Source organism: Chelonia mydas, chromosome 20 (assembly GCF_015237465.2).
Source record: "Chelonia mydas isolate rCheMyd1 chromosome 20, rCheMyd1.pri.v2, whole genome shotgun sequence".
NCBI lineage: Eukaryota > Metazoa > Chordata > Testudines > Cheloniidae > Chelonia > Chelonia mydas.
The window spans coordinates 6,016,223-6,032,315 of NC_051260.2; the positions used below are offsets into that span (position 1 = coordinate 6,016,223).

General features: G+C 42.7%; 1 protein-coding gene across 1 annotated transcript in view; it reads left to right on the forward strand.

Annotated features, from left to right (window-relative positions):
* LOC102936573 (keratin, type II cytoskeletal 4) overlaps window positions 1-14,999 on the forward strand; it is a 28,932-nt gene extending 13,933 nt beyond the window's left edge. Inside the window, exons 10-12 of the mRNA XM_037883851.2 lie at window positions 11,296-11,349; window positions 12,885-13,031; window positions 14,886-14,999. Coding sequence (XP_037739779.2) covers window positions 11,296-11,349; window positions 12,885-13,031; window positions 14,886-14,999 — 315 coding nt within the window. The remainder of the gene's footprint in view (window positions 1-11,295; window positions 11,350-12,884; window positions 13,032-14,885) is intronic.
* The last annotated feature ends 1,094 nt before the right edge of the window (window positions 15,000-16,093 follow it).

The following is a 16,093-nucleotide window of genomic DNA, read 5'->3' on the forward strand; positions in this document are numbered from 1 at the left end:
ATATTCTTCATAGAAATATTGTTATGATATGACATGGCTAAGATATGTTTTAGGCAAGACGGGTCATGTGAGGTATCATTGGAAAGGTTGCGATTTACTGAATGTAATGATCCAATCTCTATGCATGTATCATTTTTGTATCTGAAGTTAGGAATATTGACTACGCAACAATTACAGCTGTGTGCATACTTGGGTAATGCCCACCAGACAGTATGCAAATCAGCCTGGATGGCCCATTAGGCAAGACAATGGGTCTTTGAAGATGCTGATCTCCTATCTTCCTGGAGTTCCTTCCTGTGGACGTTACAAATAAACCTGGTCTCATGGTTGCTTTAACACTGCAAGGCCATGTGATGATGTCTCCTGGTACGAAATACCACCTTGGACACCGCTGGTACTTTTCCACTGAAGAAGGGTGGAGCTCAAACAGGGACACACAAGATTCCCACCCTATGTAAATCCTATTTAAAGCTGGAGAGTAAGTTAATCCAGGTTGCTGGTTCTTCATTGAATTCCCACCCAGGATGACTGCTGTAAACACCTAAGACTAATCTGGGAAGAAAGGACTCGGACCCAGGCTGAGATGGGGCTCAAGCCCGTGAAGAGAAACACCTGGAACTCTAAGCTACAGAAACTCTGCCTAAAACAACATTTAGGGTGAGAAATTACTATTTGTAACCAGTCTCTTTAGTGAATTAAGTTTAGGTTGCGTGTTTGTTTACTTTGCTCAGTAATATGCTTTGTTCCATTTGCTATCCCTTATAATCATTTAAAATTCATCCTTTGTAATTAATAAACAGTTTCTAAAACCCAGTTTGTGTAATTCATTACTCGGGAGGCAAAGAATTGTGCATATCTTCCTCCACATTGAGGGAGGGGGTGATTTTCATGAGCTTACACTATATAGAACTCTATTCAGCGCAAGATCATATAATTTTGGGGTTACACTCCAGAGGGTGTGTGCACAGGAGTGCTGGGCAATCCCCTCACTGAGTCCTCCCACAGAGAGCTGATCGCAGACTCTGTGTGATTCTACAGCTGGGTGTGTCCCTACCTGTGTGTGTGCTGGGAGGGGGCTTGAGAGCCTGTCACAGCAACACTGAGTGAGGAGAACCCAGGCTGGAAGGATAGGCGGGCTCAGTGGCACCCCAGCACATCCAGTTGCGCCCCAAATCGGGGGGTCCAACCCGTCACACTGATGTCTTAATTGTCATCATCTTGTTGGTGTCTGTTTTGCTTCCTGACAACAGTCTAGTGAAGTTGTACAGTGATAGGCCTCTTACAAAAGATATGGGAAGATGAAAAAATACCAGATGAGTGGGAAAATGGTTATATAGTGGAGCTACCAAAGAAAGGAGACTTCAGTCAATGCAAAAACTGAGGGGGGTATTCAACTGCTGTCAATCCCCAGGAAAGTGGTTACGTTATCCTAGGAAGAATAAAGAAAGCAGAAGATTCAAGGCTATGACAAGAACTGGCATGGATCAGACAGCAGAAATCATACATGGATCAAATAATAACCTTACATATCATCACAGATCTGTCTATTGAATGGCAGTTACTGCTGTACATGAATTTCATAGATTTCCAAAAAGCCATTGACACAGTGGATAGAGGCTGTACCACCATGGAATCCCACAGAAATATGTGAACATCATTCAGAGCTTCTATGAAAATATGACATGCCACGTAATATGTAACAGCAAACTGACTAACCCATTCAAGATGACTATAAGCATCAGACAAGAATGTTTTATGTCATCCATGATCTTTCTACTGGTAGTGGATCGGGCAATGAAAAAGACCACAGAAAAGCCAAGGGGTATACAGTGGGATCTCACACAGAAGTTAGAGGACCTTGACTTTTCAGATGATACCAACCTGCTGTCCTAGACCCACAGAGACATGCGAGCCAAAACAAATGATCTCCAGACCTATGTACAGCTAGTAGTGTTGAAAATCAACATTGAGAAAACTAAAACCATGAGAATTCACCCACATAAAGAAACACCAATAACACATTCTGGAACTGATATAGAAGCGGTCCGACATTTTACATATCTTGGAAGCATCGTAAGCAAAACAGGTGGAACAGATGAAGAGGTTAAAGCCAGAATAGCAAAAGCCAGACAGGCCTTCATAACCCTAAAGCTGGTCTGGAGAAATAGAAACCTTGACCTGCCCTCCAAACTAAACTTTGAATATTTAACACCATTGTAAAGTCTGTCTAACTATATGGTGCTGAAACTTGGAGTCTTATCAAGACTTATCTAAACTCCAAGTAAGTCTTCATAAACAGCAGCCTTGGACAAATCCTCAATGTCAAATAGCCAGAAAAAAAATCACAAATGAAGAGCTTTGGAAGAGGACAAAATTAAACAGATAGGACAGGAAATTATGGAATGAAACTGGAGATGGTTAGGAGACACATGGGAGGAAAGACTGGAATAACACACCAGAACAGGCATTAGAATGGAATCTCCAGGTCAAGAGGTGACAAGGTAGATCAAGGACAACATGGAAACAAACCTCAGAAGCAGAACTCGGAGCCATCAAAAAGACATAGAAAGAAGCTAAGACTGCAGCCAGAGACTGTCAGAGGTGGAAGGCCCTATGTTTTTGGTATGGAATGAAGAAGTTGCTTCTCTTACTCCATCCCTTGGGTTCTTCTCCCAGCTCCCAGTTAAATCAAGCCACTTCCTTTCATGTTTCATCTGCAGACACGGGGGCCTCTGCAGGAGCTCAAAGTCTTCCTGCAGTCTCCTCCTGCAGCCCATCATTGGCTCCTGCCTGAGCCCCTCTGGGCTGGACAACCTCCCCTCTACTGCTAGAGAGGCCCTGAAGAAAGGTTTCCTATCTCCCCTTCAGCTTCCTCTTTCCTTTTTAGTAATATCAGGTGCTGCTCATCAGGACCATCTGGGAAGCAGCTACTTTGTCACAGAGGAACTAGGCCCATTTCTCTTAAAGGGGTCAGTCACCCTGTGACACATATCCCAGCTTCTGGGCAAGTTTCATGGGGTTCCTTCTGCATCCATTATCATGGGATGAAGAAGTCCATGCTGATGCCACAGCAGCGCCCAGCAGGTTGCTGATGGGAGTGTCCGACCCAGCCCTACTCTTGGAGAATGGAAGTCAGGGAAGGATAATGGTAGCGGAAAACCAGTTGATAACGGGAACGCCTAGGAATTTTGAAATTGTATGGTCAAACCTGCGGGCAGCATAGCATGTTTCATATTACCACTGAATAGGTCACTTGAAATCCATGGGGCAAATTATGTAGCTAGGTTAATTCACTTATGAGTTATACCAATTTGTGTCACTAACTTTGGAAACGGACCTATGAAACTAATTTAATTTACAGGCACATAAATTGTGCATGTACATTACAAACCCCCCCCCACACACACACACTAATTGCATAGTCTCATGTTCTAATTCAAACAATATGCAGTCCAAGAATTATTCTCCAAAGAAATTTCAGAAGGTCATTATTGGTTCCTGGACAGTTTGTTCAGAAGGTCAGCACTAAGATTATATACCACATAAATCCCACGGAAGCCTTATTTTTATAATTTAAACTAACATCAAAGCAGAGCCCCAGTAGAGCTTTAAGCCGATCTCAAGGGTTGAGTCAGATGATTTCCACCGACTGTTCAAGTCATGAAGTATGCAGTGTTGCTGTAGCTGTCAGTCCCAGGATATTAGAGAGACAAGGTGGATGAGGTAATGTCTTTTATTGGACCAACTTCTGTCCTTGTCTCTCTCACCAAGAGAAACTGGTCCAATAGAAACAAATTAACTCACCCAACTTGTCTTCCCAAGTCATGAAGTTGAAATTCCAGAAATCTCTTGGACAGCTGACAGCATGTAGAACTGTAAATATTCCTACATATTAACATGATTGCAACCAGAAGCCGAAACTCAAGATCAGCACCTTCCAGTTTGGATAGGAGTTAGGAGTGTCATAAAGTGAAGAAGGCATTATTACATAAGCCTGGTTTCAGAGTAGCAGCCAAGTTAGTCTGTATTCGCAAAAAGAAAAGGAGTACTAGTGGCACCTTAGAGACTAACCAATTTATTTGAGCATAAGCTTTCGTGAACTACAGCTCACTTCATCGGATGCATACTGTGGAAAATACAGTGAGGAGATTTATATACATACAGAACATGAAAAAATGGGTGTTATCATACACATTGTAAGGAGAGTGACCACTTAGGATGAGCTATTACCAGCAGGAGGAGGAGGATGGAGGGGGAGGAAGAAAACCTTTTGTAGTGATAATCAAGGTGGGCCATTGCCAGCAGTTAACAGGAACGTCTGAGGAGCAGTGGGGTTGGGGGGGGAATTAAAAAAGGGGAAATTGTTTTACTTTGTGTAATGACACATCCACTCCCAGTCTCTATTCAAGCCTAAGTTAATTGTATCCAGTTTGCAAATTAATTCCAATTCAGCAGTCTCTCGTTGGAGTCTGTTTTTGAAGTCTTTTTGTTGTAATATTGCGACCTTTAGGTCTGTAATCGTGTGACCAGAGAGATTGAAGTGTTCTCCGACTGGTTTATGAATGTTATAATTCTTGACATCTGATTTGTGTCCATTTGTTCTTTTACGTAGAGACTGTCCAGTTTCACCAATGTACATGGCAGAGGGGCATTGCTGGCACATGATGGCATAGATCACACTGGTAGATGTGCAGGTGAATGAGCCTCTGATAGTGTGGCTGATGTGATTAGGCCCTATGATGGTGTCCCCTGAATAGATATGTGGACACAGTTGGCAACGGGCTTTGTTACAGGGGTTGGTTCCTGGGTTAGTGGTTCTGATGTGTGGTGTGTGGTTGCTGGTGAGTATTTGCTTCAGGTTGGGGGGCTGTCTGTAGGCAAGGACTGGCCTGTTGTCCCAAGATTTGTGAGAGGGTTGGGTCGTCCTTCAGGATAGATTGTAGATCCTTGATGATGCTTTGGAGAGGTTTTAGTTGGGGGCTGAAGGTGATGGCTAGTGGCGTTCTGTTATTATCTTTGTTGGGCCTGTCCTGTAGTAGGTGACTTCTGGGTACTCTTCTGGCTCTGTCAATTTGTTTCTTCACTTCAGCAGGTGGGTCTCCTTACAATGTGTATGGTAACACCCATTTTTTCACGTTCTGTGTGTATATAAATCTCCTTACTGTATTTTCCACTGAATGCATCCGATGAAGTGAGCTGTAGCTCACAAAAGCTTATGCTCAAATAAATTGGTTAGTCTCTAAAGTGCCACTAGTACTCCTTTTCTTATTACATAAGCCTGGGGTTTTCAACCTTTTTTTTTCATTTGCGGAACCCTAAAAAATTTCGGATGGAGGTGCAGACCCTTCTGGAAATCTTAGAGTCTGTGGACCCCAGGTTGAAAACCACTGCTTTATGGTAATGGCATCCGTTCGTGGACCCCTTCAACAAAGTCTGCAGACCCCTAGGGGCCCACAGACCACAGGCTGAAAACCACTGACATAAGCCAATGAAACAGAGACACCCGCTAAATTAAAATGGGATAATGGTATCCTAAACTGTCCTCCTCTTCGGGCTTCCGTACGGGGCATGGTAATGTGCACTACAGGGGTGTGAATTCTAAAGCACACTGTGCTTGGCGCACAAACTAGCCCATGTCGACCCTACTGGTGGGCAATAAAAGTTCCTTCGTACAACACTAAGTTAATACAGTGCACTAGAGAACTTTTAGTGCATGCCAGCAGGGTGTACACTGGCCAGTTAGTGCGCGGCATGTTGGTGTGCTTCAGAATTCACACCCCTTTAGTATGCATTGTAGTGCCATGTAGACAAGCCCTTAGATGATGGGATGAAACAGTGTTTGTTACAGGAAAAAGACAGAAGATGCTTCTGTTTCAAAACAAGGGTGGTACCATTTTTAACGACTGGCCTCAATCTGGTTTCAAAGTCAACACCCGGAGGAACTTGGCAGTGATTACAGCAAACCAAGCAGGAAAAAAAAATGCCAGCACTTTCCCCCCTGTTATTACTGATGAGTGAATTAGCTCTTAAATATGTGATAACAAATGCAAAGACACTTTATGAAGCATATTTCAAACCATTAATTAACCTTGTATCAGAAGATCTAAGACATTGGAAAACATCTCATTAGCTGAATGGAACACACAAATTACACCGGGGTGGGATGGGAGCCAGGTTTTTTTTTTGTCCAGCAAAAATTTTTGAGAAGTCAAAACCATTTCCTGTCCCTAATGCAGATGAAAAGTCAAAATCTCAGAAGATGTTGAGAACTGACCATCCAAAAAATGCATTGGTTGAGGTCAATCAAAACCAGTTTGTTTTGATAATTTCAAAATGTCTCATTTTGATCCCCACCATTTTTAATGTATGTCCTCGTTTTCTTACGATAATTAGCTTTGAAATGAAAAGGTGTTTGAACCGGAATAGAGCATTTGGAAAATGTCAAAATGAAACGTTTAATTTCGTAACTTTTTTTCAAAACAGGGACTATGATTAGGGTGATCAAATCATTGAATCATAGAATATCAGGGTTGGAAGGGACCTCAGGAAGTCATCTAGTCCAACCCCCTGCTCAAAGCAGGACCAATCCCCAACTAAATCATCCCAGCCAGGGCTTTGTCAAGCCTGACCTTAAAAATATCTAAGGAAGGAGATTCCACCACCGCCCTAGGTAATGCATTCCAGTGTTTCACCACCTTCCTAGTGAAAAAGTTTTTCCTAATATCCAACCTAAACCTCCCCCACTGCAACTTGAGACCACTACTCCTTGTTCTGTCATCAGCTACCACTGAGAACAGTCTAGATCCATCCTCTTTGGAACCCCCTTTCAGGTAGTTGAAAGCAGCTATCAAATCCCCCCTCATTCTTCTCTTCTGCAGACTAAACAATCCCAGTTCCCTCAGCCTCTCCTCATAAGTCATGTGTTCCAGTCCCCTAATCATTTTTGTTGTCCTGTTTTTAAGGGACAGTCCCGGTATTTGGGACTTTTTCTTATATAGGCACCTATGACCCCCCCCCCCCCCGTCCCATTTTTTCACAGGTGCTAGCTGGTAACCCTAGCTATGATAATACAATAAATAACAATAATAAAGTACAATGCACACACCGTACACCTAGCGCCTAAGCCAAAATCCACTCACATTAATGAGCAGAATCTATTGATTTCAATGGGCATTGGATTCAGCTCCTATGGAGCAAGTTGCAATGGCTAATTTTTGTTTGGGGCTTCATAGCCCACAGTATACAGAGAACGGAAGGAACAAAATATTTGCATTGGCTCACCTGTATTATATAGTTGGAATTGCTTTTGTCTTCTGTTATAGCCCAACTACTCATGGGCTCAGATATGCACAGTTTGGGACCATCAAACCCACACTCAAGCTCCATCTGCTTTGCTAAGCAGCCAGGAGGTTTATTCAGAATTAGTGTGTGATGTTCACTGTACTGTACGTGAGATGTGAAGGTATGGTGAGCTCACTTCATGGGATGGACGAATCACCTCCAATGTATTGCCCTGCTTGCTTCTGGAATGGGCATTTTCCCTTATCATATTATCCAGTCTTAAAGGGCCAGAAATGAGGCCAGTATATTCGTGTCACAAAAAAGGGCCATTGCTCAAACTACATATTTAAAGTGTAATTCTTCAGAATGGGCCCTTGCAGTATACAACTGAAAAGATGGGGACAAACACAGTACTCAGTTCATGAACACACTCTGGGATAAATATTCTAAACTGTAATTAACATGAGCAGAATACATTAAAAGCAAAGTATCTTCTTGCAAACTAAGCATTTTTTATTTGCTTATTATTTCCGAAGTGTCTGATATTTACTATTGTGTTTTTTGTGTTGAAAGGCATTAATTGCTAAAAGGCAAACCCAGCACTTGAAGACTCTGAATTATTTCTCTGATCCAACCAAGCCCAACTTCTCAAACACGTATAAGGGGTTGATTCAAGGTGTCAGGTCAGGGGTGGTACTTTCTCAAACTGCTTTTTTCCTGCCCCACTTTGAATAAGCCACAATGACCGGACATGCATCCATTAAAATCTATCACTGGATGACGGGTCTTCACTTCTGATTCTTCTATTTACGGTCTAGGCAGCTGTAGAAGTTATGCAGCCTCTGAATATCAGTCTTTTGGGAGAAGAGGTGGAACTGGTGGCTATGGCAGCAGAAGTCTCTATAATGCAGGTGGAACGGGGAGAATTTCCTATGATTAGGGCGTCTGGAGGCTTTAGTGTTGGACATTATGGGCACTGTGGCTCTGGTAGTTCACCACAAACTATGGTGGGGTTTGTGGCAGGGTATGTCTTTCTGACTTTAGAAGACATGGTACTTTTGATGGTCTTGGTGACCTTGGTGGTTATGGAATGCGTCAAGCTTATGGCAAGTTTGGAGCTCTTCGTATACTTGGAGCTTATGGTCCTCTTGGAAGCTCTACTGATTACGGAAGTAATGATATCTGACGGGTGAGCACTGAGGAGGGCCTCCTGCATCCCATCTGTGTGTGGGAGCTGACCAGAGGACCATCAAGCACTACCAGCGGAGAGGGAACAAAGGAAGAACCTCAGCAACCAATTTGCCCAAGGTGAGAGCATAAACTTTATCTCTATTCTATATGGCCTGTGCATAAAGTGCAGAGCCAGATTTGGATCAAGGTCTGAATTTCCCCAAGTTCATGTGTGGCTCGATCCATGGTTTCAGATCCATGCTCTTTCTAATGCCAAGTGAGCAAAACTGAGATCCTGTTTTGTGAAAAAGCGTCCGCTAGTAATTAATATGTTTCCCAACCCTTCTCTGAGATAGACCGCAAGCACCCAACAGAACCCAGTGAAATCAATGGAAAGGCTCCCATTAACTTCAATGGCGTTGGAGAACACCCATAGACCGTGCCACTGCAGAACTTAACCCTTTGGAAATAAAGAACAATAATGTGTATGGATTATACTCACTTGCAGTCATCCTTAAAACATATTTAAAGCACCAAAGGCTATATTGCAAATTTCCTAGTGTTGCAAATGCAGCTGGTCAAAATTTTTCTTGCAGAACAGGTTTCTGTTGGAAGATGCTGATTTGACACAATTGAAATGTTTCATGGGAACGTATCTATTTAACTGAATTTTTCACCAGGAAATGAGCAAAATGTTTCATTTTGATAGTCAAAACAACTGTCCTTATCGTTTTCACTATCATATCCTATATAATGCAATCTACGAAATGGAAACAACATGTTTCACCCCTATCAAAAGAAAACATTTCCATAAGGTCTAAATATTTCTGAGTATTTCGTTCATGAAAAATTCCGAGATTTTGAATTTTTTTTGAATAAAAGGTATCTGCCCCCCACCCCCAATTCCTGAATTAAAGAGGACAGCATAGCTGTCTTTCTGTTTTCTTGCATTCAGTTCTTTCATGGATACACCATTTTTTATTATTTATTAATATTATTATTGTAACACCTAGAAAACCCCAAGAAAGAAAAACAGCCCCACTCTGCTCGGTGCTGTACAGGGGAATAACAAAGAAGTCAGTAATTCCCCAAAGACCATATCGTCTAAGGGCCTGCTTTTTAGAGGCATTTAGGCACTTAAAGATGCAGATCTTCAAAGAGGCTTTCAGTCAGAGTTAGGTACATTAATACCTTTAAAAATCTGCCCCAGGTCTCAGACAGGATGCTACGGCATGAAATAACTGGTTTTAGCGGAAAAACACCAGCCCCAGCTCCCTTCTGCTTAACCAATGCCAGACAATAGCTATTTGTAGGCATGAAGACAAAGGCAGGTTTTAAAGACCAATTTAAAGGAGGACCAGGTGGCAGCTTTACAATTTGGGCAGGGAGCTTTTCCCCTGCATAGGGAGCAGCATGGGAAAAAGGGTTGAGGTGCTCAAGAGAGGTACAGGACAGGTTGGTGATGAAGTCTGCCATTATAAGTACTCCTGGATTTCGGTGTACACGTCTGACTGCTGGAGCCGTAGAACAAGTTGCTGATGACCAAGTGGAACATCTTGCAAGAGCACTTTAGTCTGGAAAAATCTCGGGCTGCGCGGTAAGAATTACCTCTGTGGGCTGAGGAAGCCGTTTGACCGTTTGCTTAAGCAACAGAGAACGACTGGTAAGTAAAGAGCGTGCCACAAAGCAGCTTGTGGATCAGCTCAAGTGGAAGTAAGAGATTATCCATCAGTTATTTTCTTCTCTCTCTGCCTGTGGCTACAGTCCTTCCTCTCTTATCCACATATCTTGTGCCCGAGGAATTCCATTGTCATTGCTAAGCTGTCTCTGGCTGGCATTGTTAATACAATTGACCTGCACTGTAGCATCATCTTCCATCACTAATTATACTGACCTTTCAATTAAGAAGCTTCATATTTGCTCAGTTGGTCATAGTCACTAGCAGCTCAATTCTTCAGTCTTATTTGAAAAGTCCCCGTGTTTGTTACCCCTGTAGTTCATTAGCACACTCCTAATTCTTTGTGTTCTCTATGCATTGATCTCAGGCTTCTCTTGCAGGTTGGAATTACATGAGAGGTTATGTGAGCTAAGCCACTTCTTCCACTCCCCTTGTTGGTTTAGCAGCATTGGCCTTCTTTTCTCTTCACTCAAGCTTGGAGCCAGATGTGCCTCTCCATCAACTTCAATTCTCCTGCAAAATTCCTATGATGTTATCAACCCTCTGTGCACACGGGCCACTCTTCCTAAGTGTTTCGAATGTAATTCCTCAAATAAAATATGGCAAAATGTAATATTAAAGATCTCAGGATTGATTCTCTATGGCAGGGGTTCTCAAACTGGGCATCGGGATCCCTCAGGGGGTCATGAGGTTATTACATGGGAGGCCATGAGCTGTCAGCTTCCTCCCCAAACCCCGCTTTGCCTCCAGCATTTATAATGGTGTTAGGAAATATATTTTAAAAGTGTTTTTAATTTATAAGGGTGGTTGCACTCAGAGGCTTGCTATGTGAAAGGGGTCACCAATACAAAAGTTTGAGAACCACTGATCTACTGCATTACTACCATCTGGTGCCATTTTAACTTCATCAGTTTCAGTGGAATCGCACCAATGGGGAAATGGAGTAGAGGAATCAGGCCTGAATTGTAGGTTGGAAGGGAAATATATTGTCCATAGAATCATAGAATATCAGGGTTGGAAGAAACCTCAGGAGGTCACCTAGTCCAATCCCCTGCTCAAAGCAGGTCCAATCGCCAACTAAATCAGGACCAATCCCCAGGTAAATCATGTTTGCCATAGTGGTTGTTGAGTCTGACCAGATCACCGACTCTGCTCTTTCCCACCAGGGACAAGGAGGAAATCAACAGGCTACAGAGAATGAGTTTGTGGTGCTGGAGAAGGTGAGACAGTCAAGTGGCAAAAGATATGAATCTGTAAATAAATACATTTCATGTGGGCATTGCAGGAGCAGTAGGGTACGGGAGAGATTTGAATGAGAAGAGGATGATCGTTGGTGCACAGGACTAGACTGGGCTCAGACTCAGATAATGGGAGCCACTAAGAACGTAAGACAGATAGACCCTAGCTCCTTTAATGTGATTTTTTAAATCACTGGTAATAGACCGCTAGATAGATTGCACCTATTGGGATACCATTAAAACCAACTAAATATCAAGGCCCTAAAACACAAACACCTCCCAGTTGTAACAGGGATGACTACTAACAAAGTATTCACACACATAAGGCTTTGGACTTTTGAGGGACAAAAGTCCGCTGAAAAACCGATGTTTGCAGAAGATAAAGAAATGTTGGCATTAAAAGAGTCATAGAATGTTCTCCAACTGCTCTCCCAAATAGACTAAGGGGTATGGTCAGATAACATACATATGCTGACTTATAACATTGAAATATAAAGATGATGAATTGCTAAATGGTATGCTTAAGGGCTTTGTTAGTTATACTTTAATCATGTATAATTACTAATAGTGAATGAGTGTTAATAAGGCTGAGGCCTTGCTGGCCTGCTTGTGGTTTTGCCAGTGCTCCTCTCATGTAGATTTGCTTCAAAAGATGTTATTGCTGACAGGACGAAGGTAACATCCTGTGCTGGAAGTTTGGTGATAAAGAAATACCTAAGCCTGTAATGACAAGAAGCCCTTTTGACTGGGAAAACCTAGGGGCAGGATGACTTGAAACAGATTGACATAGAAATTGTCTAAACAGCAAAAATTGTGCACATCAACACTTGTGCATGCCTATTGCATGGGTTGCATAAGAAATGCACCTAACGTGCCTAACAAAGCTGATTAGAGAGAGGCTAAGAAATATGTAATGAGGAAATACATAAGAAGACCCTGGTGGACAAGGCCCAGATTGGAGAAACACCATACCAGAAAGTGGAGGAATAGGACTGAAGGACCAAACCCAGGGACCAGAGGAGGCAGTGAGCATCATGGAGTGCAGGAGAACATCCTGGTGCTCCGGTATGAGGTAACTTGGGCCCTGTACCTATTCTGTCTTATCTGTTTATTGTCTGGCATAAATATGCATTCAGCCACTATAAGGGACAATAATTCTGTCTGAAATTGTATAAATAAAGGCAACACCTGATTAAAACAAAAACTGGGCAGGTTTGTGACTCAGTTTCCCACCTCACGTTCTCAACACACGTCTTTTTCCCCATTAGCTTTGGAGCTGTTTGATTTCATTCTGGAAGAAACTGTAGCATCTCTAGGACGCGTCTTAATTGGAGACATCATGCTTCAAAAGTCTGGTTAAAACAACTGCTAGCTTTGCCATGGCTTCCATTTTGTTCAGTGTTTGAATGGGAATCATTTTAGAACAGTGGTTTTCAACCTCTGGTCCATGGACCTCAGTCTGCAGACTAAGTCTAAGATTTCCAAAGGGGTCCACAGTTCCATTCAAAAATGTGTAGGGGTCCCCAGATGAAAAAAGGTTGAAAATCACTGGTTTAGAATACCCGGGACCTGATTTCATGCACATGTATTACCCGCTAGAGCTGGAAGTGAAGGTGGATTTGTTGAGACAGGAGCTGGAACTGCTGAGATGCGTGTTTGAAGAGGTGAGGACTCTCCCATTCTATCCACATGGAAATTCAGCATTTGCTTTTCCTGAAATCACCTTCATTTTGGGAACAATCCCGATTCCATTCGACAGAATGGATTTCATTGCTGGAATTTCTGTTTTTATGAATCCACTCCTACCTATGGAACTCTCAGTCCCATATAAAGTTATACTAGGATTCTTCAACATTGAGCAGGAATGCACATGGCGACAAACCAACAGAGGTCCGAATAGTAGGCCCCATCCACTTCTTCTCTAAGCCAGCATTAGGTGGGCATGTTCCGCTTTTCTGGGTGGAGTAGACCCTACTTCTGGATTAAAGGGGAGAGGACTCTATATTTCTCACAGGCAAAGCCCTTTACATTGGACTGTAGTTGCAGGATCAGAACTTGCTCAATAAAATTAGCAGCATGTTTTCCCAGGAATATGAATGAAGGAATCTGGAAGAGGCGTTCTAACGCTATCACTTGATTGAGACTTTATGCAACTTCAATTTTATATTTCTGTGTATAGTGATAAACTGTGCAATGCCCCAGGCAAATCGTGTGAAATCTGCAAGCAATCTCCTTAACAGCTAGCTGACTTATAATATACGCTTGGAGTACCTAGAAGAAAACCAACTGAGCTTCAGGGACATTATGCCACCACTCTGTAACAATCCTTCTCAATCTTGGAACTGAAAGGGTAAAGTGACTCCATAGTCTTAAATGCTCAGTAATTAGATAAAGGGAAAGTAAAATATTCCCTTTTTCTTTGACAGGTTGCCTGTTTGCAAACAGCCATTTGTGATACTGAGCAGCATGGAGATTATGCCTGAGATAAACATGTTAGACTGCAAAATGCCCTACAGAAGTCACAGAATCATAGAAGATTAGGGTTGGAAGAGATCTCAGGAGGTATCTAGTCCAATCCCCTGCTCAAAGCAGGACCAACACCAACTAAATCATCCCAGCCAGGACTTTGTCAAGCTGGGCCTTAAAAACCTCTAAGGATGGAGATTCCACCACCTCCCTAGGGAACCCATTCCAGTGCTTCACCCCCCTCCTAGTGAAATAGTGTTTCCTAATAATCCAACCTAAACCTCCCCCACTGCAATTTGAGACCATTGCTCCTTATTCTGCCACCACTGAGAACAGCCTACCTCCATCCTCTTTGGAACCCCCCTTCAGGTAGTTGAAGGCTGCTATCAAATCCCCCCCTCACTCCAAGGACAGGCTGGCACGCGTGCTACGGGATTACCACGAGCTGCTGCATGTCAGGTTGGTCCTGGGTATTGAGATTGCTACATACAAGACATGGCGGGAAGGAGAAGAAAAGAGGCAGGTGCATAATACCTGTAGGTATTGTGGATAGTACTCAGCATTTCAATGATCCCACTTTGTAGTCAATGAGAATAAAAATTACTGTAATCATCAGAAGAAATAGAACAAGTAATATTGCCATATACCAGTGCAGGAAGCTGTGTTGCTCCAAGATTATGCATGCTCGGATTTTCAAAGGAACCTAAGGGATTTTCATGCTCAACTCCCACAGAAGTTCAAATGGAAGTTGGGTGCCTAATTCACTCAGACACCTTTGAAAGTCCCAGCTGTAGAATGTACTCTGAAACTCGTAGTTAGATGAATTTCTAAAAAAAATTAGGTCTTATCTAATGCAGCTCCTTAGTAACATGGACGGTTTATGGGATAATTTGTCTCTTTGTCCCCCCTCCCCGGCCCCACCAACAGGATATGTTCAAGGAACACCGTGAGTGTAGGTATGTAAACTGGGGATTTGTAATTAGGATTGTTTTCTTTATTCTGCGAGAGTTCCCACTTTCTGCTCAAGTTATTGAGCTTGGGTTTCCTCGCAGCTGTGGTCACCAACTGCTACACTGTTGAGCATTGTGGTACAATCAAAAATGGATGTGGTTATGGCTCTTCAAGTAGAGGATACAACTCTGGAGATGGAAGATGCAGCTCCTTAAGTGGGGGAACCCACTCCAGAAATTTAGGAGTCCCCCCCAAAAAGTGTTGTCAGCTCTGTAGAGCATTACATCCCTGAAGGCGCAGACTGGTCTCCACCTGGAGGTTTTAGCTCCAGAAGTGGAGAATGGAGCTCCAGAAGAGGGGGTTGCAGACCCAGAGGTAGAATCAGCCCTCAACATGAATACATATACCCAGGATCCCACATGGGCATGTACAGCTGAGACTTCACTGCTATTTTTAGCCATGCTAGGTAGGCTAAAGCTAGGGCAGGTAAATCTACCTGAGCTGCCATCACACCTGTGATTGCAGTATAGACATGCCTTGAGTCTGTTGCTTTCTATAAAGGCATCATCTGTGGTATTGAACCACCTTCCGGTGGGCCTGCTAGGGATGATGTGTTGTCTCTGGGTTTTCTTACCCTAGCAAGTTTATAGATCAATCTCTTTATACTGTACCAGGAAACGTCTCTTGATAGCACCTTTCCGAAGTGTTTTGGAAAGTGAAGTTATAGGCTGGAGATGGGATGGGATTGTGAAGAGTGTCTCTCTGTCGATCTGACACTGGGTCCTTGTCCTTAAAAGTATATCGGCCCCTCATCCCCATTGATTTGTATGGAAATTAGACACCTAAATACTTTTGAGGATCTGGACCCTAGTTACTAAAGTTGTCTATGATCTGTTTACCGTACAAGGGGAAATAAGAGAAAGATATCCCAACTGTCAAGCCACATTTTGTTTGTACCAAAGAGCGCTTAATGTGGCATCCTAGCAGTGAAACTCCTTATTCTGTTGTCCCTCACTGTGTGCTGTATTTCATGTACTTTTTATGTGTATAAAATTGTAACATCATTTTGCTGATTTTTAAAAGCTCTAAACTTCTGCTGTGCCTCCAATAAACTGCATGTCTAATTCATGCTTTGTCTCCGATTTTGTTTTTAACTAAATTTTTCAGAAGATTATGTCCGTCGTATCTATTCCCCAGACTGAAAAGCTACCATGACTTGTCTTTGTATGTACTGTATGATTTTCAAAAGCACCTAAAAGTTAGGTATCCAACTGCCACTGAAACCCAATGGGTGGACTACATGTCCCAT